The sequence below is a fragment of the Amblyomma mixtum genome, chromosome 3 (assembly GCF_055824585.1).
Source record: "Amblyomma mixtum isolate Tamu chromosome 3, ASM5582458v1, whole genome shotgun sequence".
Lineage (NCBI taxonomy): Eukaryota > Metazoa > Arthropoda > Arachnida > Ixodida > Ixodidae > Amblyomma > Amblyomma mixtum.
The window spans coordinates 434,812,559-434,837,804 of record NC_143014.1 but is presented as its reverse complement, the minus strand read 5'-3'; the positions used below and the strand labels follow the sequence as shown (position 1 = coordinate 434,837,804).

Below are 25,246 nucleotides of genomic sequence, written 5' to 3'. Positions count from 1 at the left end.
TCGTATTCGATTCAGGGTTATCGCTGTTCGATTCGTATTTGATTCGGTTGCAGAGCTGCGTTACTCCTATTCGATTCGGCTTTGAAAGAGAACTGTTCGCACACCCCTGCCCACATCTTGTTCGACTCGAAAGAGGCGAAGGATTGAAAAGTGTCATCACCCATCCGCCTCCCACGCCTCTCCATCCCCTCTGGATCCCTTCCCTCCTGTAAGAATGGAAAAGTTGGGGAAGGAATATTGCTGGAAAAGCCCCTGACCTCCCCATCTCCACACGTGCCCCCCTTCACTATTTCCCCCTCCGTTCCTGCGATACCTGTGCCCCCCTCCCCCACTGCCACACATCGCTCCTCACTTGCCGCTTCTCTCTCTCTCTCGGTCTTTCGAGAACTCACACACACGCCTCTCTCTCAGCCTGTTGTCGTCGTTGTCGTACCGTCTGAGAATGCTGAGCGAGACCTTTGGTGTTACAGTAGAGAGTTGCTGCTGCTGCTGCTTCTTCCACTCTGCCCCTTTCCTCAACTTCTCCCTGCTACCTGGTTTTTTTTTTTCTTCTGCATTGATTTTTGCATTCCCCTGTTTCTCGCATTTTGCTAGCTGTCAGGGTGGGGTCGTCTGTCTCACTACTACTGGTTGGCTCTTGCTAATCTCCCCACAACCGAGGGTTTTTTTTTTTTCCTCAAATGAGCACCGACATTGTGATTAGTAGGGCACGTCTGCCATGTGCACTGTGCTGACATGCATTAATTGAAGCTAGTGTGCGCTTGTAGCCTTGTCACCTGTCTATGGGGGTATATACAGTGAATGTTTATCCCATATTACCGTACAAGTGTCGTTCGCACCGTAGGCTTGGTAGGCGTAGGTCTCGCATTGTAGTCCTGTTCAAAATGGCCGCACTTCTTTCAAGGTTCAAACCTTGGCCTGTTTCTGTGGCCGTAGCCTTGTGCACTTCTCATTCCCAGTCGGCATAGTGTAACTTGAAGCAAGTTTCTTAGAAAGACAGTAGAACCTCGTTAATTCGAAGTCCGCCGGACTGCGAAAAATCATTGAATTAACCGGGTTTTCGAATTATCAAAAATAGACGAAAAATGAGAAATAAACGTACGAAACATGGCTGCATCAGCACTGCACCTTTATTTTGCCTGAAAAACGGTCACTTGAAGTAGTCATCGATGCGCGACTGCTTGGCGCGGTAGTTAGAGGCGCGTTTGACATGCCGCCTGGGAGAGGAGGCGAGTGGCAAAGTGGGTAGAGGGGAGGAGTGGCGCGGGAGGCGTGTGCAGTGCATTCTGGATGGGCGGCTGCAGTCTGAGTGCGCCGAACCCGCCGGACACGTCCTCGGTCATCGCCGTGGCGCGCGCGCGCTACGTCGGAGTATAAACGCGCCTGAACACAGAACACGTTTGATCGCGGCACCGAACAATCAAAACACTATGAGCAGCGCCTGCCACGAGCTAGACAAACAACTGAAACGGAGCCAGAAAAATTGTGACCTAGTGGCACCTGGTTGTTGCTTTGTCAACTAAAGCTACCCTCCGAGACTAGTAGTCGACTGCGCAGATCGCTGAGGCACAACAAACCACCGGAAACCAAAAATTGATTTACAGTGCCGGCTGGCTGCCACTCCGGCAACTCAACTATACTGGCCTGAGAGACTGGCAACGCATTTTTGTTACCGCGAAACACGGAGGCCACGGTTTAAACCTACGTATTATCCGGATAGGGGTGCGCTGACTGTTCAAATTATCTGGCAAATTTTGCATGGAAACTGTTGGGACCGCCGAAAACCTTTGAATTACGTGGGATTTCGAATAAACCGAGTTCGAATCAACAAGGTTTTACTGTACTACAAACCACAGTGGCATCTCTCGTAGCCTCTGGAAAAGACTTGTCTTCAACCTTATGTGCGAGTGTTAAAGGAAGGAATACATTTATGTAGTGCACAGATGATCGGGGTAGTCGGTTGTAAGCCAGGACCGAAAAACTAATGCATTCCGGAGTGTAGTTTGATACGACACTGTGAAAAAAACTTAAAAATTCATGTGGCTAATTGCCTCGGCATCACAACTTGAAAAAAAAAAAAAAAAAAAAGGTGCAAAGCTTTGAGGTATCGGGTGTGGAGCATAGTGCAGAGCCAGCACCAGAACACAGTGGCGTTCCTTTGAGATAATTTCCCCTTTTTTATAGTATTTGAGGGGCAGAATTTGATGAAAAGCGAATTTTTGAGGACTTTGGGGTAGTTTTAAACTAAAATTATCTTCCTCTAAAATTGTTGGATTTTCTTAGCTGCTGTATAGGGAAAATGGCCTGAAATGTGGAATTCTGGGTCTAATTAAGGGAACTATTTGATACAGCATGACCTATCACTTCTAGACCAAGGTTTCTGTTGAACAGTTTTGTTTTCACTTTGCCCTCATTGCGACTGCTCTTCATTCGCCAAAGTGACCCCGCCGCTGTTAGCTTCCAGCCAATCAGTGCCCTCTACTACCGTGTGTGGATTTGAACTGGCCCCTCTGCGTTGTTTGGCCTCCTCCATATACCTTTAGTACTACTAGTATCCTGGGCATGTCAGTTTTAGAGAGACCAGAGAGCTCATCCCCGTGTCGGTGCTCATTTGTTTGGTGCATTGAGTTTTTCCTGCAGTGCTGTTTGTTTGGATCTGCCTTAATCTAATCTAGCTTAGAGAGGTCAAGAGTTTTTAGTTTTAATCCCCTGCCTCTGAGACTAATGTTGCACATTTCTGACCCCCCCGTGCTTTACTCAACAGTTGTGGCTTTTGTGGCACTGCAATAGTCTTGCCTGTTTTGGGACTGTACTGTGCACAGCACTGATTGGGAAGGGCTGTGGTGAAGGAAAGGAATGCATCAGCTCTCATAATATGTAGCTTTTTAAAATTTTATTTTACTGCTTTGGAGGGCGCATTTTTTTGTGGTGGTGCGGAGTACGAGGAGCGTTCGTACTTTGTTTGCAGGAGACAGGATTTAGTTTTGGGGCGTAACGAAATTTCAGTTTTGAATGCAGTACATAGAGCACACCGAATATTTTTTTTTTTTTAGTCAAAGCCTGACACTCAGTGAAGGATGTGAATGTATTTGTGTTTCTCACTGGAAACCACCACATACTTCATTGACTTTTTTTTTTTTAGTGTTGCCAACTTAAATTGGTTTCTCTACCATAATTAGAGTTGTCTGTCGAGCCTGTGCTTTTTTTTTGCTTGGTTGCTTTCTTTTGGCCGTTACGAAAACCATGATTTGAAGCATTTTTTTATAGTCTCGTTTTGGCAGATATAAAAACCACAGTTTGGAGCCAACTAGAGCAGTTCTCAAGCCCCTTTGCGGAGGCAGGCTCCGTACCACCATGGCTTCTGCAACTCTCCTCCCCTCTTTCGTTTCCGCCTTGCTCTTAACAGCTTCCTCTCTCTCTGATGTCTGTCAGTAAACGCACCTCCCTTTTTCCGCTTCGTTGACGTTACCACCCCCCACGCTGAGTCGCTACCTCTGCTCTGCCTTTTTCCTGCCTTATCCTCCTCGCCTTGGTTCTTTCCTCGCTGACACGACAATTTTTGGCGCTTCTGTCATGGCAAAATGGTGGTGGTGGTTTGGCATTGCCTATAGAGGAGCATTTGCAGTGTTAGTTGGTTATGGTCTCTGTATTCTTTTTTTTTCTGTTTCTTTCTCTCTCTCCTTGACATGGCCTTGCTACAGTGAGACAGTTCTTGACCTCTTGTTGACCCTGACCAATGATCTTTTTTTTTGATGACACCTGTTGCATTGAATGAATCTTAGCCGAGCCGCTCTGAAGGCGATCTCTCCGAGTGCACCTGTCTCTTCAGCTCGCCCCTCACTCGTTAACAACCTATTAACGTTACCGTTTTTCTAAAACCCAGAGTCTTGATGGATGGAAACCAATTTTTTTTTGTTATTTCCTGGCTTTGGTTCACCTTCTGCCTCAGTGGTAAAAGCTTGCCAGTGGTCGTGCTTGCACCACGCATCAGCACATTTGGCGTTGTTTGGTTGCACCAAGTCGTTTGGCCGCAGCAATGTTTGCTAGGGGCCGCGCGCCACCTCTTAACTTGGAATGTCTCTGAAAAAGCGCACTGGTCTGCTTGGATTACAACTGCACAAACTCTGAAGTAGTTAAAGTAGTTAGCTAGTCGTGTACGGCACCACTTTTGTCGGAAGATGTGGGCAGTGAAAGACAAGCGGGGCATCTTTTCTGTCAATAATGGCACTTTGCTGGTTGTAGTCATTGGCACACTGTACTCTCTCGGTAATATGAACGGGAGACCAAAAATTGGTTCAGAATTGGCTCAAATTATGTAGGGCTCCAAACAACAGTGGCCTTTTTCAGTATACGATGTTTGCAAGACCAGCCTGTTATTGCAAATAAACCAGCAATTAAAATTGAGTTCTAATTTACACGAAAGTTGCAAGTAGTATGCGTTGGAGTAACTTCAGAGCTTGTTCAAGAAGAACAGCGCGAAATAGACAGACTAAAGGAAGATACACACAGACAGGCGCTGACTTGCAACTAAAGGTTTATTGCTGTATCTTCCTGTAGTCCATGTCTTTTTCGCGCTGTTCTTCTTGAACATGGCATACCAACTCGCTCAAGAATCAGTCCTTCAGAGCTTGTGCATTGAGCTTCACATTGAATCATCTGACTTTCTGTATTCACTGCATTGGCATGCCTCAATTCATGGGCTTTTTTTTTTTTCACTGGCGTGTTTATTTGTCGGAGCGAGGTTGAGTTTTAGCGATGCCTTGCTGGATGTTGACGGATCACATACGTAGTTGCGGTACATACGTACATACATACATACGGTACATACGTAGTTGCGTGCATGGAGTAGAGAAGCTTATTTTGAGAGTGAAAGACTACCATATTTTACAGGTCCCAAGCAGCACGAGTCGTTGGCCCAATATTGGCAATGGATGGTGTAACTCTGGCCCTTTGTTGGGCCGGCCTTTGCCGGTACATTTTTAATAAAGGGCCGATTATTTGTGCTGCTTCGGGTGCTGAATGCTCACTTCAGGCGGCTGACTAGGTGCTGTAGCTTTAGTGCTTGAGACCGTAGCTTCCCCTTGGGGAAAAAAAAGACAATGAAACAACGAAGCAAGCATGTTTGTCGCTTCTGGTTGCCTGCTTTGGGTCTGCGGCAGAAGGTGAAGCATTGCAAGCCGTTTTCGTTTTTAGTAACCGTGCAGTAACCGCACTTTTCTCGTTGCTCTGCACTCTTTCTTACCCTTTTTTTTTTCTTCTTTGCATCACATTGCCTCTAGAAAATACACTGGTATTTGTTGCTGAGAAGTGTCTGTGTGTGTATGCCCCCGTCTTGCAAGCTGTGAAAGTGTCTGCTCTTCGGAGAGGTGTCTTCAGCTGCCCGTTCACGCTATAGCAGCGAGGTGGCGGAGGTTTGTCTGCGTGGGCCCCCGAAACCCCCCTCGCCCCGAGAACCGAGTAGCGGGTGGACGCTGCTCGACGTGCCTTAAAACTCCGTAATCAGCCAAGAACCGGCCTTCTCCGAAACTCATCTCGCTGTTGACTTTGAGAATAGAGCGGGCTGCATGATTGGCTTTCTTAACAAGGGGTTGCCTATTCTCGGCTGGTCACTTCTCAAGGTTGGCGGTGGCTTTAGTGGGCGACTCTGTAGCTTTATTTGTGCAGAAACTAATGTCGCTAATTGTTAATCGTTACCACCTGTATCGTGAACAAGAAAGGTTAGCTGGGTTCAGGATGCCTGGCACAAAGCAGCAGCTCTTCGGAGCAACTCTATACTGCTAGGATGCTGCAAACAAGATAATTTTTTGCCGACATGGTTGGAGTTAGTGGCTCTGATTATGTGGCAGGCATTAGTGAGACATGTACAGGGTTGGTCAAAAGTTCCCAGGCCACAGGGTTTGCTTTTCAGCCACATATCCTGCCCCCTTATGATAACAATAAGGCTATCGAGGTTCTCTGAGGTGAGAATGATGCTTCTCCTTTCCTCTCTAGAGATACTGGGCTTCGGGGGTTTCGTAACTGCCCGACTGTAGTTCTCGAAAGCAGACCCTGTGGCCTGGAAACTTTTGACTGACTGTGTACGTACACGTGTTTGTGGATAGGTAGGTACCTTTATAACCTTGGCAAAAATTTTGACCGTTTCTGGCATATATCCAGGGCACGAGGATAGAGAAAGTGGCTGTTCTAACCCAGCTAAGTGCGCCTCCTTGGAAAGCTTTTTGCCTGCACCTTAACCCTGACTGGCTGCCGCTGATCTGGGCACAGAGAAAAGGGAAGAAGGGTGCTTAGCAGACAACACTCTGCCAGCTCGCTCAAACTTGAGCTTGTTGTTTTTTCTCTCTTACTTTCGTGTGTATTGTTTTCTATATTTTTTTATGGTGCACGGAACGCAACCAAACATGCCTAAAAACATCACTGCAACAATAACGCAAGGACATGCGAACCGGTCCGGGCCTTTGGGTGACTTGCATTTGAACGCCGTGGCGCGCGGTGGCGGTCGCGGCTCAAGGTCTGCTGGAGTTTGCGGGGTTTTGCAGATGGCCGCGGTGCTCGGCGGAAGTTGCATGGCTTTCATGTGCCTTTCGTGTTTCTCAAAGCTTACCTTAGGCTCTAGGTGCATCAGTGCTCAGAAACAGCAGTGACAAGCTCCGCCATGTTCGTGCCTTTTAGTGCCCGGGAATCGGCAAAAACTGTGCGGGGGATCAGTTAGTACCATCAGCACTTGGTGTAAAGAGCACCTTTAGCAGCTCTTGTGAAAGGGTATTGCTGCACAAAGGAGCGGGCGCACAGACCCAATACTTGGTTGTACTACCGTAACTCGGTTCGATGTGTGGAGGGCTAAATGATTGGCGGTTTCTAATGCAAGTCTGGCTGCTTCTGCTGGGGTGAAAAAAAAAATGGCGGCAAATAAGTGTTGGAAAGGGACACATTTGGCGGCCAGCATCCCCCGGGGTGAATTATAAATGCTTGTCACTGTCTGTGCTGCTCCCATCGGCACAGCCTTTTAGTGAGTGGTCACCGCTTGCGACCCTGAGCCTGCGACCCCGAGCGCTTTGCACCTTGCACTGCTTTGACGTCCGGGGGAAGGTTTGCCAGCGGGGGTGGGGGAGGAGGAAAGGGAGGGAGAGGGAAGAGAGAGAGAGCCCCCACTTTTTCCTCCCGCTCCCCTACTCCTCCGGCGCGCCTCTGCCGAGTTTGTTGCTGCATTGTGCGCGGGATTTTTTTTTCTCCCCTTTCCAAGGCCCGGCTGGGGCGCAGGCAGTCCGTGCGTGGTGGTGCATGGTTGATCTTTTTGACCTGTGGACAAAAAGAGAGAAAAATACCTCTGCTGTCTGGAGCGCTGCCCCTCTTTGCCTTTTGTTCTTTCTTGCATGCAGGGCTTCGGTTTTGTCACGTTCGCAACTAGTGCGGATGCGGACCGAGCACGAGAGCAATTGAACGGCACAGTTGTCGAAGGCAGAAAGATCGAGGTGTGCATGGACGTCTTTTTTTACCTACTTCTCCGGCCAGTTTGCGCCCTGCCTCTGTCTCTATGCTCCTTGTTCTCTCCCCCCCCCGACCCTATCTTACCCCCCCCCCCTTTTTTTTGCCCTCTAATTGTTGCCCTTAAACCTGTGACATGTATGCCAACCTGCTGCCTGACTAAAAACCCAGATGTCCACTGTGCTATTCCCCAAATACCACATGCCCATTCCCCCCCCCCCAACCCCACCCATCCCAAATACACACAATTCACATCCCCCATCTTGTTTTGCCCACTCTCCCCAACCCCGTTATCCCATTTCCGCTGCACAGGTTGCAGCGATTCCCTACTTCCCCAAAAGTTTTTTTTGTCGTGGTGCTTCCATATCACACCTTTACTGTTTTTTACTCTTTGGATGGGCGCCTTTTGCTCATCCCTTTATCATGCCCCTCCCCTTTTTCTTTTTTCCCCTTTTGGGGTCATCCTGCTGCCGTCTTCCTTTCCTGTCCAAACACTTCTGTGGAAGTGGTTGGGGAAACTGTCACCATGTGGTTCTTTTTGACTGGGTACAGAGTGTGTTGGTGCCTATGCCTAGAGAAACCTGCAAAGGGTGTGTGCCGTTCGCTTTGGCTAAGCCTGCTTGGAACTATCCCTTTCTGGCTTTCTTCCCGTAGGTAAAACGTTGAGCGCTTCCAAAGCCAGCAACAGGGACTGTGTGCCTGCTTTGTATTGGCCGGAACGTTTTCTCACAAACTGTAGGTAGAGAAGATTCATTCACTCTGTAGGATGTTGCCTAACTTTTGAAACGTATCCTCGGGGAAGAGGCTAGCCAGACGCGGTTCCAGGCAGGCTTGGTGCAGAGACGAGCTGCATGCAAACTCTGGGGCAGTTTGTGTGTGTGTTATTTCTGGCGCGGGTGTGCGCGGTACTTGCGCCCTACAGTGGTGTGACTTGTGACCTTTCGTTCCTTCAGAGTGTGTCGCCCACCTCCGAGGCTTTAGAGGCCGGCGTTAGCTAAAGCGCTGGTGGGAAAAAAGTTTGTTTATTAGGTCAAAGGTAAGACCTCAGAAAAGGCCTCTCTGCCCACTCGCTCGAGAGAGAATGTTGCTCGCCTGGGAAAAAACAGAATTACAAAAAAAAAACCTTCCTGCAAGTTTCTGAGAATGAGCGCACGGTTCACCTCCCGCAGGGCCCCTGCCCCTCTCCTGCTTGCTGCGCGAGCCATTTTGGGATTCAGCCTGTAGTAGTACGTAGTGCCGTCACAGGCTGGCATGGTCAGACAGCGTAGAGAAACCTGTTTCAGGCTAGTACAAAGAGGCTGGCCTTGGGGCATGGCCTACAAATGTAGACAAACCTCAGTCCGCAGGTGTAGTGCAAACAGGATATTCATGGTACATAGTCCGCAGATGCAGACAAACCTGAGTCTCGGGTTAGTGCAAACAGACTGGCCACAGTGACCTGTTTTATGGTAGTGCAAAGGGGCTGGCCACGGTGCATAGTTTGCTGGTGTATACAAATCTCAGATTTAGGGCTGTGCATATAGGGTGGCCACTAGGCATAGATGGCAAGTGTAGACAAACGGCACTCTCACAGTAGTGCAATGGGGCTGACCACAGTGCTTAGTTTGCAAGTGTAGGCAAACTTCAGCTTCACTTATGTCTGTTCGGATGTTCACACGAAACGTAACAGTGGCGACGCATTAAAATTAATGCCATCTATCGCATGAGTGCTACATCAAACTCATTATATCCGAACTCACGTGAGTACCCTCCTTCATTGTATCCAAGGTCACATGGACTAGGTAATGCAGTGAAGCTGGCCACAGGGCATAGTCAGCAAGTATAGTCAAATCTCAGATTTAGATCAGTGGAAAGAGGTTTGGCTGCAGGGCACAGTTTGCAAGTGTAGACAAACCGGTTTCACAGTAGTGCAGTGGCTGACCACAGGTTATAGCTGTCAAGTGTAGACAAACCTCAGTTTCAGGGTATTGTAAGTGGGCTAGTCGCAGGGCATAGTCAACACGCACAGACAAACCTCATTTTCAGGGCAGTGCGAACAGGCTGGCCACAGTGCATAGTGTGCAAGCAGAAACAAACTTTAATTTCAGGGTAGGGCAATCTACGATTAGCGACCTTGTAGGTTTTGGGGCACTGGGTAACGTTTCACTTGGGCAGTGAATGCCGTTATCATGGGAAGCTTAAGAGGGGCCCCATGCATCTTAGCTTCAATGCTGGAATTGTACGTTTTCTTGGTTAAGGAAGAGTTTGGCACCTGAGCATGCTGATGTTTTAGGCAACTGCTCACTTCAAAATATGAATGCTATTCATTGATTTGTGGCAAGTTAGAAGAGTACGCTTATCACCTCAAGGCTACATTGAGACTTCCCAGAAGTGTTAAGAATTGATTTAGCATTTAACTGTTCTAGAGAGCCCACAATCAGTTGCAGATAAGTGTATAGCAGTAGTTGGCCCATTCGTTGGTTTCGACAGTGATGCAGCTAGTGTGAAGCATCCTGAACTGATGGGCGTTATGCGGGTTCCTCTTTCGGCCTTCTTCAGTGCTGTTGGTGGATACTAGCTTCAGCAGGGGTCGAGAATCGGTGTGGGGGACCAAAATGGCGGCGTCAGCAGCAGCAGCAGGGAGGGTGCGAGTGGGGCCCCCCTCCTTTTTGCGTCTGCAGCTGTGCCTGGTGGCTGTGCATTGAACCAAACACGCTTGTGCTCGGCTCGGGCCAGAGTGCGGGGGAGCTAGAGTGGTTGCTGGATGAAATAACCACACCAGAGAGCATTGCCTGCAGCACGGCCCAAGTCTTCTTCTTCTTCTTCATTTGTTCTTTTCTTCTCTGCTCTGTTGTTGTTGTTTTTTTTTTTTGTCTCCTCTTCTTCTTCGAAGGGAACCAAACCAAGGAACGTGTGCCTCTTGCTTGCAGGCTGTGCCCTAGAGAGCACGGGGACGGGACAATCCCCAGACAGACTCTGCCCTCTCCTTCTCACAGCCTTGTTTTTGTGTTACTCATCAGTCGTGCCGGGATTCTTCTAGACTTGTTCTAACAGCACAGGCATGTGCGCATGGGCGGCTGCCGGAGTGATTGTTAACTCAGAAGCGCTGGCAAGCATAGAGACGTGCGGGTGGGCCTTGGCTTTGACGCTTGTCCAGAGAGAGACCTCGAGCATCCGCAGGTTTTGGAATCCTGTCAAGCTCGCACGTGTTATCGTGCAGCACGAGGCTGTAAATATTTGCAGAGGTGTCCATGTGCATAACCACTGGATATACAGGCTGATTTTTTTTTTTTTTTTTTTGTGTAGTCGCAGCTTACCTCTTCGTTGTGTCAAGTGATCTCTGTGGGTACAGCTCTAGGTTGCTAAAAGCTTTGCGAGCAATTTGAAGGTTGGCTTTCTTGCCGTGGGAAACTTACATCCTGAGCATTCCTTGCCATGCGATGAGCCCACTCTAGTGCAGTCTCAAGGAGAGAAAAAGTTGTTCTGGGCATCAGGGTTATTTTTAAGTGCCAGTCACTCCAGGTAGCACGGAAACATTACAAAATGTTATTTTTCTTTTGGTCACAGTTATTCAGTGTTCGTAATGTCCTTAATGTTTGGGGTGGGGGGGGGGGGTTGATGCAGGGTAGAGAATAGGGAGTACGAAAAATTGGTAAATTCTGCAGGGATAAGGTGACCACAGCTGGCACAGGACAGGGCTACTTGGAGAGATAAGGGAGAGGCCTTTGTCTCATGGCGGACTTAGCTGGGCTGATGATTGTGAGCATCGAGAGGCCAGCTTGGTGGATGGTTTCCTCTCTGGTCAAGCGCCAGGACTGGGCAGGGTCTGTTGGGTTGGTGGGAGCACACCTCTGCGTAGTTGTGTGTTGGCTGCTGCTGGTAGAGGCAACATGGGGGGTGCAGCCGTGGTCTGATGATGTGCCTCTCTAGTCGTGTGTGCAGCGTCTTTGTCTCAGTGCCTGACGGAAAGTGTCTGGTTGTCTGGCTCCCCCCCTCCATGAACGTCTCGGGGACTAACTTGGCTGAGTCTTGGGCTCCGTCTTTTTGCGCGAGGGTTGAGAGAGAGGGCACATTGTTGGGCCGTCTTTGTCACAAAAGCTTGAAACGGCTAAATCTTTCGTTCAGCCTGTTGGGATTTAAGTGAGAGCTTCTTGCGTGTGGTGTCCAACATTTCTGCTTTCTTTTTTTTTAATGCTATGGCATTAAAGTTGTCGCCATACCAAAACCCCGCCGACATCGGATGAAATTCGTTGATTGGTAGAGGTAGGTCACGTGGCCTTGTGATGTCATCGCCATCTGCTCACCGGGTTGTGAGCAACCTAGACAAAGAATTGAAATCAGAAGGAAAGAATAATCAGAAGGAAAAAAAAATATTGATATGCAAATTTCACATATGCAACTGCAAAGAAACTGACACACACACATGAGAGAGGGGGGGGGGGGGGGGGTTGGAACAGAAGCTGCGACAAATGTAAAATCTAATGCTATCGCATTCCACTGAAGCGTTCCCATATTTTTCTTTCCTTATTTGCCATTCAGTCTGTGGCGTGTCACTGCTGTCATTAAATGCACTCCTTTGTGACAGCTTCTTGGCAGATGCAAAATGAGGTACAACACTTTTGTTCCCTGTAAGCTGTAGTGTAGTAGTGCCATAAGCTTGGACTATAGCTGCATTTTTTTATTTTATGCCAGTGGCATTTAGTGTCACAGCATATTTTGATGCTGAACCTTACGATTTTTGCTGGACTTGTGGCCACCAGGCTTGCATGCCAGAGCTTAATGTCCTGTTAAGTTACCATGGAACGAAATTGACAACACAATGTTTCCGCAGTATCGGCCGAAGAGCACAGTTTTGACACATGCACTAAACATTCTAAAAGGCTCAAAGTTTAACTGTCATGATCGTAATACGATGCCCTCTCGCTCTCTCGGCAAAAAGATGCAGCTTTGGGTGCAGCCTTGTTTGTTTTTGGCCTGATGTGTGGCCGGCTTGCAATCCGGCCCACCAACTGTATTTCCTGGTATCGTCCGCCGACACAAGCGCGGCTAGATGCACACTTTCAGCGAGGTTTGTCCAAAACGTGGGGGCTAGTGGGACAGTGCGAACTTTCACTGCCATCTTGCTCGTTATGCCGCGTGCACCTTCCTGGACCGAGGGTTAGCCGCCGTTGTGCATTGTTCCAGTGTGCACTGAGCCACGCTTGCTGTCGGCCGAAGAAACCGTTGGTATTTTCTACTCTTTTTTCCTGCCCTTCTTTCTCATGTTTTTGCACTGGATCACCTTTTACGGCTCCTTGCTGACTCTCCTGGAAACCCCCCGTCTTTTTATCTTTGTTGTTCTTTCTGTCTGGCTGTTGTGCGTTTGTTTAATGTAAAAAAAAAAAAAGAGAGTTCACTGCAAAGGCTGCGCTGAGCTAAAGACCTGCTGGCACCTGTGACAGCTTCTGTAGATCCAGTCCCACGTCTTGACTCGTCCGCTGTCACTGAATTAATGCCAGTGTAGTGCAGAGCACTTCTTTTTGCTAGGCCTCCGCGGTGGCTTAGCGGTTATGGCGTCCGGCTGCTAACCCGAAAGGCGCGGGTTGGATCCCGGCCGCGGTGGCCGAATTTCGATGGAGGCGAAATTCTAGAGGCCCGTGTACTGTGCGATGTCAGTGCACGTTGAAGAACCCCAGGTGGCCAAAATCTGCGTAACTCTTCACTTCAGCGTCCCTCGTAGCCTGAGTCGCTTTGGGACGTTAATCCCCCTTAAAACCGAACCAAGCTTCTTTTGCAGTGTAAGGCTTGCCTTGTACAGAACAGCGCTCATTTTCTTAGTTTCTTAAAAAGTTTTTTGACGTCCCAAAACCTTTCAGGTTTTGGGACGTCAAATGTATTTGCATAGTTTCTTAAAGGTTTCTCATCTGAGCGTTGTTTGTAGATTGCCCCATTGCAGAGAAACTAGCATTTGTAACTGTACCGCCCCGCCACATAATTATGATTCGTTTCTCAAGCTTAGATCTCACCGTTTGTACCCTTTAAACTAGCCACGCCTGTTGGCTGTATTTCATCAGCAGCATTCTATGTGGCTGAGGTTTTTATGTAGAACTGTACCACCAGTCAAGACGTTCGGTTTCTGTCCATTCTTTTGTAGCCTGCGAGATTCATATAGGCTAACACGTTCTGGACATTTGCAAATCGTTGGCTGGTGCCGGCAGTCCGTTAGCACAGCGCATCCTTTCCTTTGCAGCGTTTTCTTGCCCACGCAGTGTTTTCTTAAAACCTGTTCTTAACTGCGACGTGAATGGCAGAAGGAGCGCATTCAGAATGGTGATTCGGGAAATGTGTGAGCATAATCGGGGACTTGCAGACTAACATCACAAATCTGTAGTGTTGCAAGCATGCATTAAGCTAGTACCAGTGGCTCTCCGCATCACGCTTGCCTCTGTCCCAACTGTAGCCCTGCTAGAACCGGTCACTTGAGGGAATCGGGGAATAAAGGGTCACATGGTGCAGCGTTGGGATGTAGTACATGCACGTGCGATTTTTCACTGAAGGGATTCAGCTATCGAATAAAGATTGTTGGCACAGACGTTTTGGGTGCATGGAGGATAATCTTTGTCAAGTTTGTTAGTGCCATTAGTTAAAGGTGAGAAATAGGGAAAAGTTAATTGGGCACATTATCTGTGGTAGCTTGTGAACGATGAATTTGTCTGATTTATCTTTGTTAAGTTTGTGTCATTAGTTAAAGGTGAGAAGTTAGCAAAAGTTAATTTGGCACATTATCTGTCTCGAAGAATTTGTCTGGTCTATCTTTGTTAAGTTTGTTTGTGCCATTAGTTAAAGGAGAGAAGTTAGGAAAAGTTAATTTGGCACATTATATGTGATAGTGAAGGTGAAGTAGTCTCGACGAATTTGTCTGATCTAGAATTGCAAATGATGGTTAAGCTTTATTTCATGTGACCTGTCGGCACAGTTGTAGCTCTGTGTGCTTTATCGGTGTCAGACGGCTGTTTCTTTGGAAAAGTGTGTCAACTCAGTTGTAAAACGGAGGCAGGCCTGACGCGGAGGCACTGGCAGCAGTGACTTTCCCACATCGCATGCGGAGTATCTTGCAATGGTTTGCACGCTGTGGGGGTTTTTGTTTTTCCGCTTGCTAGTGCCTTTGACTGTCTCGCCACCCAACTTGTGTTGCGCTTGTGTCGGCTGACAGTTCTGTTCTCCCACGTCTAGGTAAACAATGCGACAGCGCGGGTACAGACCAAAAAGACGCCGACAATACCCAACGGTGAGCAGACAGGTGACGCAATTTCCTTATTTCAACCAACCCGCTGCACGGCTTTTGTTGTTGAAGGGCGGACTTCGTAAAATCCTGTGTTGTACTTTGTTGGAATCAATTTTCAAAGAGTGGTAGTGCTTTGTGAAAACCTAACTGATATGGGATTGTAGTAATGGATGTTATTCAATGTAGAAGTGGCCTCTTTGCATGTGTTCTTTTGCTTGGTGAATTCTAAGAAATACCTTGCCCACCACTCTCTCATTTTTTTTTTTACTACCAGCTATATGCATAACGTCTGTCACCTTCAACAACCTTGGCTTTCTAGTTTGCAATAGGCATCACTTTTGGCCAGTTTCCTGTTTTCTTGAAGAATGAGGAGTCTTTGTAAAACAGTGTGCAGTGTGTGACAGCATTTCATAGTGACGCAAATCCCAGCTTGCGTGTAGATTGTGGTGGTTTCGCGCCGCCGCGGTGGCTCGGCGGTTATGGTGCTCGGTTGCTGACCCGAAAGACGCGGGTTCGATCCCGGCCACACCGGCTAGAATTTCTTTGGAGGAGAATTCTTCTGAAGTCCAGCTGACTTGCACTGTTTGATGTCGCGCATTAACAGCACACTTGGCTATTTCCCAAAGACTCCTCCTTCATAGCTTGCAAGTTGGGGAGCTAGTGTGTGCAGTAATTGGAGACTCCTATTGAGCAGGTCGGCAGGCAGGTGGCATCGTCTCGGGGGAAAATGTTATCATTGCAAGTGTGGAAAAGGCATTGTGTGGTGACGTTTAAAGCAGGCGTCTTGCACTGCGTTAGGGCTCTAGGGCTACGCTCTTGATGCATCTTTGTGTTGTTAAATAAAGGTGATTTGATTAGAATATGGGAGAAGCCAGGGATGCCTCATCCTCCTTGAACCCACAACGAAGAGGGGAGGTTGGTACTCCTCATTTTTTTTTTTTTTTTCAAGTTCAGCCACTGATTGCAAGCTAGACGCAGTGAACAACTAGGTTGGGTAGGACTGTAAACAGCTATGGAGAGATGCCACACAGATGTTAAAAAAAAATGATGCAGAAGAGTTTATGGGCATGTTGCTTGCAGAACAAGGGCTTGAAATCATCAGGAACAAGGGGCGCGGGCTACATATATAGGACCCCTGTTTTTAAATCTCCCTCCCTCTGCGTCTGCTTTTAATCATTTGTTCAGTATCATGAAGGTCGCAGCAGATAACAGTGGAAAGAGCGAAGGTACGAGGACAAGTATAAGGCTAAAAATAGCCGTGTCTGTCTCTCCTGACCTTGTGGTTTCATCATACTCACATTGGAAAGTATGCTCACAATGCTGCATCAACTCCTGCATCAACTGGAGGAGAAATTCCAGAGGCCCGTGTACTGTGGGATGTCAGTGCACGTTACAGAACCCCAGGTGGTCGAAATTTCCGGAGCCCTCCACTACGGTGTCCTTCATAGCCTGAGTCGCTTTGGGACGTTAAACCCCATAAACCAACCAAACCAACCAACTTATTAGAGAGGGTAGAGGAGCGCTTCTACTAATGTATTTCCGAGCTGCGTTTCCTGCCGACCGACGTAACTGGGCGAGCGGGGGTGCCGGCCTTTCTTTTGCGCAGCTGTGCGAGAAGAGAGGGCCTGTGCGTGTATCTCCTCTCAGTCTGTGCGTGTGTGTTGTGTGTGCAGTGGCCGCTCTGCGGGGCGTAGCGATCCAGCGGGGCCGAGCGCGAGGCGCGGCCGCGGCCCCCTTCGCCGCCGCCTTTGCCCGCCACCCGTCTCCACTCACTGCAGCCGCTGCGGCTGCCTCGGCACTCCACGGTTACACTCCGTGAGTAGCCTTCTTCGCATTTTCATGACGGCAGCAGCGCTGTGTTCATTGTTTCGCCTGGCTGCATCCACTGCAGGGCAGAGGCTTCTCCTGTTGTTCTCCGGTTTATTTATTTCTTGTACACCTCAAATGCCCCTGAATAGGGGTATTACATGAGGGGAAACAATACAAAAAATGAATCTGAAATGAATGACATGGGGTTTACAACAGAACATTTTCAATGGCTTTTTTAAAATGGACGGGGCTGGTGTGGAGTGCGGCATCGGCAGGCAGGCCATTCCAGTCTACTGCAGTCTGGGAAAAGAAGGAATGAAGGTGCGCAGTGGTGCGTGCGCGGTGGGGGGGGATAAACGGCTTTGCTGTGACTGGTGCGAGGAGACACGTGATGAGCTGGTTTTAGATCTGCAAGGGATGAATGATAAAACTTGTGGAAAAGGATTAGTCGGCGGATTTTGCGTCGCAGCTCGAGGTCAGGCAGGTTAGCTCTTGACTTCATGGCAGTCACACTAGAATGATAAGAGTAGTCTGAATGGATGAATCTAGCTGCACGGTTTTGCACTGATTCAAGTGCTTTAGTTAGATAAGAAATGTGAGGGTCCCAAACTGCGCATGCATATTCCAGCTTGGGACGAACCAACGTTATGTAGGCGAGAGTTTTAATAGACGAAGAAGCTACTGACAAATTACGTCGTAAGTAAGACAGGACAACCCTATCCCGGACAACCCGGTTAACCCTATCCCCTCTTGTTTCCTAATCTTGTCTAACCAAATTACCCTGCGTTGCTTTGTGGCTGCTGTGGTCCACAATGACCAAGTAAGAACTGGGAAGAAAGAACTGGAAATGGAATGCCCGCCATACCTGCGTGTAATGTCTGGCTCCCTGTTCTCACTGAGGGGAGTAAAAATGGACGGAGTTGAAGAAACGTTGAGCGCATCATGTCACTTGGTAGGCAGTGAAATGGAAGGTACTAAAATGGGTTGTGTGAGGTCGGCTTGCATAAAAGATTGCCAGGTGCTCTCAGTAAATCCGGAGCCTCCTTCACTACGGCATACCGTATAGCCCATATGTCGCTTCGGGATGTCAAGCACCGTGGTTGACAGTTTACAGTTTTTTAAGACAACAAATGCTTAATTTTTTGGCCTCACATGAACTGCAGAAAAGTGGCAGCTGTGGCTTCACCCTCTGATTGGCTCTCTCTCTCTCTCCCCATCTTCGTCACTCCCAGATCAAGTTTTTTAAAGATGCTCTGTTGAAACTGTTCCCCTCTCTCTTTCTTTGCAGGGTGTACCAGGATCCGTTCCTCGCATATGCAGGCGCCGAGAGGTACCAGCTTCCGGTAAGCACCTTCCTCTCGATTCTCCCCCAGACCGTATCCATGGTCTTGGCGTAGCGATTGGGGTGGTTTGCATTGTCGCTCATTCCTGGGGGTAGGGAGGAAATTGTGGGGGCTCATGGGCAAGAGATGTAGTTCTGCCGGGAGCATTCCTCTACCGCAGTGTTGGTTGTCTGAGGAACTCCTGCACTAAGCGCTACCCGAGGGCAGCAGTGGAATTTATAAAAAGCCATTGGGACATTGCAGTCATGGGCAGTTTCAGGCGACTACTCAGAGGCTAGTCGCTTCTGGGTACTTGAGGCAGAAATGTTGTATCACTGGCACTGAATGCTTTATCGTAATCACTGGGGTGGCCTGATTGCTTGGGTGCTGTAAATCGGTTATCCCTACCTTAAGTACGGACAAATAGGAACAGTTGTAGTTGCTGGATCAATTCAGCAGGAGAATGCTGTGTTTCTGAATCCATGTGCTTAGTAGTTGGAGCTGTCATTAGCTTGTCTGCACACTCGGCGCCAGGGCGGATATATCGGTTACTCTAGGAGGGTCGTGGTGTGAGGCAGGGGAAGGGGCGAGGGGGGGGGGTTTGAACCATGTATTTCTGGCAGCTTTTCAATAGAATAAACGGAGTTCAGCATGGCTTTCTTATGTAAAATTTCTCGCTTGGAGGCGTTGGTGGGGAACGAAGACCACATACCCTGTAAATCCTCCCCTGCTTGGGGCTACGTGCAGCTTTGGCCAATTAAAGCGAGCAGAAAGTACTGTGAAATGCTGAAATTGGAATGTTACAACCAATTACAACCATTGGTTACAACCAATTGCTGCAAGACAACTGTGTGCATTTTGGGGGCCTGGAGCGCACACATATCCACGCTCCCAGGGACTGACGCAGCACCGCCGTCGTCTTATGTGTGGTTTTCTCTTGTCGAGTAGTCTTTGTGTTGTGTAGTTGTGCCCTTTTGTAGTGATGTGGGGCTCTCAACAGATGACGCATCACAGTGTGCACCATTAACGCTGTTTATCCTTGCATATGTACCTAGGATCAAACCCTAATTGGGACGCTGCCATCCGCAATGCAGGCCACATATGCAGCGAGTGCCGCCTACACAGCAGCGGCAGCACGGAGTTATGCGGCCGCTGCCGCTGCCGCACAGCCGGCCGTGGCTTCCTACACCGCTGTGGCTGGGTAAGCCTCTCTCTCTCAACGGTGCTCCGTAATTTCACTGGGGTCGGGTTAATGCACATGGGGCTTGTTTGCACTGTCAGGTTCGGCGTTGAGCCTTGAGGATATATTCCATCTTGGAGTTCAGGTTCTTGCACAAACTTGGCACTAGCGAGTCGAGCCATTCGTTGTCATGAAGTTATCTGGGAGAATGGGATGTGACGTATTGCAGTTGTCCATTGACCACAATCCGGGAGTGGCAAACTTTGTGTTTGTCTTGGTTAGGGATTGGTTGAAAGCATAGATTCGGTTGTAAGGAAACATCCTTTCTCAAGGTGAACCTTCTAGAAATGCTATGGCTAATGTTCGTGTGCGCCTAATGCCAGACATTTGCTTTCCATGGCTCGACCGTGATTCTGTGGCCGAGCCAGGTTTTTCAGCCAGACAGTAGCCTAACCAAGTGTGTAGTTGACACTGTGGATGAAGCGCTGTTCAAGAAGAACTCGCATAGATGGTCTCACCTATTTATGAGGAGCTATGGGTTGTAAGGCGTGAGTGCTAAAGCAGGTCCCATTTTCACTTGCTACCAGTTCGAACCTTATGTGTAAGCACCATTAAACACAGTTAGCCGAGCGGGACCCACTCACATGGGCATGGGCCCATCAGCTGGATCTCTCCCAACTCTACTGAGTTTGTGCAGGAGCCTCTACAGGAGTAGTAGCTGTCTATGCAAATTCGTTATTCATAGCTTCTTTGATGTTAACCTGTCCATGCCAGGGCTGTTTCAGGGCCGCATTGAAGCAGCTTTTACCCTTGGCACCTAATGCATTGGCTAAGATGGATGTTGATCATGTCTGAGGGTATCGAATTGGACAGCTGTAAAAGGCATACCTGCTTAGCTACAATCTATTTACTCACATTGCTGCCTAGTATTGCTGGACGTAGGGGGGAGTTCTGATAGACCAGTGGCTGGTTAACCCTTTCAGGCGCCATTTTTTGTTTCGACTGAAATCAATTATTTTTTCACCTAAGTAGTATATTCAGGCCTCAAGAAAGGGAATTTGTTAGTTTCCGAACGTGAAAGACCAGCAGGTCAGTTCTTACAACGATGTGGAGAATTCCGCACAGACTGTCAGATTTGTTAGAAATAGTACCATCGAAATGTTCTCGTGTGTCAGGTAAACACCCTAGGGATCGTGGAATCACTTTGTGTTTCGAAGATGAACATTATGCTCGAAAGTGAACAAAAATCATCGATGTTATAACTCGCGGAAAAATCTGTCTGCACAAAAACGGCGGACAAAGTGCTGCCTAGCTCACTGTTATGTGAAATATTACTTACTGCGTTCTCTACATGGTACCAAAAAAACAGCTTATCTGCAAAAGAAGGGTGCTCAATTTGACTGCAGTAATGAAATCACTGTTAAGTGCTCCGTTTTTTCAGAAAAAGCTGCAAGTTTGCCGCTTACGCAATTGTGTACAAAGCGCCTGAAAGGGTTAATCTGCCATCACTTTTAGCCCACCCAAAGGGTGCCTTTTTAGCCTCTGATACATTGCTAGTCAGTGGACAGATGACCAGTTGTTTGTAATGTTTCGTGGCATTTCTTTTTTTCCTCTGTGAGAAGGCATGATTTGCAGCTGTGGGTAACCTGTGACTGCTTGTTACTGCAACTGGTCTGCACTGCATCTAATTGTCAGGATCAGAAAGTTTGCAGATGCCCACTTTTGGGGGACGGGCGTGCATGCGGTCGTGGAGCCCTGTCATCATGCATGTGCTTCCCAACCACTGCATGCAGTATACTGATTTCGAAATCTTGTTGCTACGGGTCTGTGGTTGACGTGAGCGTTGCGTGTTGTTTGTTCAGGCCTCATGCCGCTTGACACAAGGGTGCTGCGAAACACTCTGAATGTGCTAATGTTCAAGCTTAAGGGGGGACACTGATCTTGAAAAGAAAATTTTATTAATTTAGTCATAGTTATGAAATTTTCAGGACACATGTATCTTTGTGCGCTGATTCTAGATATGTCATTTAATTTCATGTAAAACAATTCCTTGAGCACTTACGCACTTTTTACGCTAGTATTTTGCGGAGAGTTTTGAAGAAAATTTGCTGCAGGAAACTCGCTGAAATGTGTGCCATTCGGTTCTCTTGACACCAAGGAATACAATAAGGGTAAAGTTATCATCCTGGCTCTCATAGAACTTGAAAAATAGGGTACTGAAGCTGCCACTTCACACACACAGGAATACACATTTTCTTTCTCATTTCTGAAGCGACAACTTCAAGACTCTATAACTTAAGTTCTATGATAGGCAGGAAGACAATTTTACCCTTATTGTATTCCTTGGTGTCAAGAGAACCCAATGGCATGCATTTCAGCGAGTTTCCTGCAGCAAATTGTCTCCATAACTCTCCGCAAAATACTAGCATAAAGATTGCATAAGTGCTCAAGGAATTGTTTTACATGAAATTAAATGACATATTTAGAATCGGCACACAAAAATACACATGCCCTGAAGATTTCGTAACTGTGACTTCTTTGATAAAATTTTTTTTTTCAAGACCAGTGTCCCCCCTTAAGCAGCTTAAGTCTAATGTGACACCAAGAACCTCGAGCGTATCGTTTTATCAGCTGTGTGGTGGTTGGGGATAGCTCATTGTGCAATGCCTTGACTCAGCTGAGGGAAGCCAGACTTTTTTATTGAGCTGGCTTGGTGCATCAGTAGTGGGACATGCACAGACCACAGTGTTTGCCTGGTCATTGCGCAGTTGTATCATTTGCTGGGTGCTCTTAATGTGGCATGGCTCGACCACTTGTGTGTGCCTTGTTTTGTGCCCACTGGTGCAATACCAATCAATCTATGTAAATAGTGCACCTGTAAATGTGCACCACTGTACCTGGCATGAATTTGTAAGGCTAACAGTGTCTCGGTAGGCTAGGAAATGAAATGCAAAGCACTGCCATAGCATACGATAGTCAGACATCGCTATGACAGTAAATACTTGCTTTGCCATGATTTGTTAAATTGTTTGCACCGGCCACTTGAGCACGACTAAGTCAGTCTCAGCAGGAAAGACCGTCTTACAGGCGCCACCATGCAGCCAGTAGGAACGAGGCTTGCTAGTTTTGGCATGCATTGCATGTCCGCAGTGGGAGCAGTAATAGTAATACAGTAGCCGACCAATTTTTCGGACTCCGTTAATTCGGATTTGCGTGATATGTTGGACTTCATTCAAAAGCAGTCGCACACCTCATAGGGATGTGTACATAGTCGCAACCAATATTTCGCACCTCATGGAGTCCAGAAGCTCGATTTTCCGGACTAAAGTAAACAAGACGCCAGCCATACTGTGCAAATCCGACCGCAAGTTTGTTTTTTGACCTAACATATCGACATGAGCCAGCATTGCTGTCACAACCACCTGGCTCTTAGTGACCGTGGAAGGCACCATTTTGAATTGACACAGCAGAGTCAGTTGGACAGACTGGCTTGGATAGGCTTGGCTGTGTGTTTCTCATTGTTGTCACTTGAGTTAATGGTACGCTCTTCGTTGCTTTCGAGATGGCTTACAAAGTGTATGCCAGCCAGGGCATACGATCGTGTTGAAAACAGGGCAGCGACACCATGTGCCGCATGAGGCAGGTGAAGGGCTATTGGAGCTGGGGTGCAGTTGGATGCGCTTGCTTCTGCTAGCTTCTTCTCGTGCGGGTTCCCACTCTCGGTCTTCGCAACCATCGTTGCTGAGGGACACCAATTCTGTTCTTGCTTCGTGTGGCACACGTAGAGCGCCGCAGACTGTGCATCTAAATGCCTTCGTGGCGGCGTCAATGGTGCAGACATGACGAAAGCATGACTCTGGCTCCAGTACATTCTGATGTTATTGCTTACGAATAAAATGAGGGAAACGGTAAAGTTTGCAGTTTTTGAAGCCAGATTGTCGCGGTGAAGTGTTATTGAAGTACGAAGATTTTTTTGGACCTTTAGATTATTCAAACGTTTTTTGGGTCCCGCCGAGTTCGAAAAATGGGTCGTTGACTGTAGCAGCGATAATAATGCCTGCATGAGTGTGTGTGTGCTGCGTGTCCCAACCGTGTGGCTTTTCTATTTACTCACCATGCGCGTACAGCTCGCCCTCCCTCTACTACAGCTACGGGCGGGAGTACGCTGACCCCTACCTGGGCCACAGCATAGGACCCGTGGCCGGCTACGGGGTGAGTACGCGGCCTCTGTGCGAGTCCACTGTAGCCTTGACATGTCGAGTCAAAGAGGGTACCCGCCTATGGAAAGTGTGTCCGTTACAGTGCACAACAGAATCGCAGGCACGGCTGCCATGGAAAGTGCTCTAAAAAGCTTTTTTGAAAAATGTATAGGTACACATTGGAACGAAATTTTATATTTTTCCATTTTGTACGCTGCCCGGCACACAGCCGAAAGTTCGAAATAGAGCCAAAGATATCTCAGTGACATATTGGAACCAAAATTATCATATCATGAGGGTTTGAACCAAATTGGAGACACGATTTACATTAGTCTTGGGAGGGTACTGAAGACAGGTACTGTCTAGTAGCAATCATGTGTCTGTTACTAGACAGAAAAAGGAAACACGAACAGATATTCACTCACTTCGAAGACGGTATCTTCATGTAGACAGGCGGTAGCACCTTTCACTTCAGCCATCGAGTGATTTCCAGGAGGAGGGCTGCCTTTTTGTCCGGTTACCTTTGGAGAACAAAGTTTTTTCTTTGGGACCTCTCTTCACTTGCTTCAGCTTACCAATACGTAGGACTTGTAGGTAGCTCATCACGAAACGTGGTGCATGACAAGGCACCCTCAAATCATTTACACTGATATTCATCCTGTCTTTTCGTTCAGAGTGTTCCATGCTATCTAGAGTCGTGTTTCATAATTAGACTGGACCACAGTGAACATGTCAGCAATGTTACACAAGTGTTCTATTGGGCTCTTGGTTTCCAGAGACATTAGTTTGCATGAGTGTGGCGCAGGCTTCTTTCCTCTGGAATCATCTGCTTAAGAATGCACTTGCATTATACAGTCAATGCTCTATACTTTCCCACGGAACTTCCATGGGGATGTTCTGATTGTGTGATATGAATAGTAATTCGATATGTCTGGTGATGACAGTATTTTGAACCTCCTTCTTTCTGCTGCTTGCTCTTTGAGGGTTATGGTTGGCTTGGGTCTGTTGGTTTAATTTGTTTGTATGGTCAAATGTTTAAGGGGAATCCCCCAAGGTGGAGTAAATTTGTAATAAGGGAGTAATTACTCATTGGCATCCACCCAAGCGCAGCCATACGGCTACAAAGGAAAGCTATACAGCTTTCTCAGAAACTTCGTAGTTAAAGAAAAATTCGTCCTGGTCCGGGGTTCGAACCCGGGACCACCGCTTCACCGGGGCAGTCGCTCTACCAACTGAGCTAACCGGGACGCCAAGTTCATGGTAGGGCGAGAGCGAATTGATCAATAACTCGAAGTGGGAACAGTGTTGGTTATATGTTTAGGGGAATCCCCCAAGGTGGAGTAAATTTGTAATAAGGGAGTAATTACCCATTGGCAATGTGTTTGTATGAGCTTTTACGGCACATTTTTGGGCTTTTCACAGTTGCATCACAATTGTTGGGGTGTCCTTGGTAGAGAGAGGGCGGGCAGGTGGTTTCTTGACGCACACACAAAGTGACCAAGGGAGGGGAGAGCCTCGGGGTGCTTGCCAAGAGTACTTGTCAGAACGAAGCGCCCTGATGCTTCCATTTTCCTTGATCACTTTGTGATTGTGGGGAGTGCGTTGTGAGAAAGTGAAAGGCAGGGCCAATTTTCTGAGGATACTTGGAGGGGAGACAGCGCAAGAAACGACAACCACAGGGGAGGACAAGACACAAAAGAACGCTAATGTGATGTGCATGCGATGTGAAAAGAACACAATGTGACATCTCTGCAATACCATCTGCACCACCAGAGATTACTCCCATTCCTTTTGAAGGTGACGAAATGCATTGTTGTGTCACGCAAGCTAAAATGCGGAGCGAGGATGGCACGACACAAGGCTCAGAAAAAAAAAAAAGAAAAGACAAGAAGCTTAGGTTGCTGGGCCATAAAACCGTTAACTGTACATTTCAGAGCTTCCGTTAGTGAAGTACCATCATTTTTAAGAATGCCGTAGAATACCTGCCGCAGAAAGTTTCTGGATACCTGCC

The 25,246-nt window shown here is 47.8% G+C and overlaps 1 protein-coding gene across 10 annotated transcripts in view; it reads left to right on the top strand.

Annotated features, from left to right (window-relative positions):
* The window catches only part of Rbfox1 (RNA-binding Fox protein 1), a 150,555-nt gene that overhangs the window by 119,244 nt on the left and 6,065 nt on the right, over window positions 1-25,246 (top strand). For 3 of the 10 annotated variants that reach the window (XM_089585113.1, XM_089585105.1, XM_089585114.1), the window contains 6 exons: window positions 7,377-7,469; window positions 14,674-14,740; window positions 16,399-16,540; window positions 17,823-17,877; window positions 18,912-19,057; window positions 23,164-23,248. In XM_089585113.1, coding sequence (XP_089441239.1) covers window positions 7,377-7,469; window positions 14,674-14,740; window positions 16,399-16,540; window positions 17,823-17,877; window positions 18,912-19,057; window positions 23,164-23,248 — 588 coding nt within the window. The remainder of the gene's footprint in view (window positions 1-7,376; window positions 7,470-14,673; window positions 14,741-16,398; window positions 16,541-17,822; window positions 17,878-18,911; window positions 19,058-23,163; window positions 23,249-25,246) is intronic. The other 7 variants (XM_089585107.1, XM_089585109.1, XM_089585106.1 and 4 more) reach the window with 7 other exon arrangements.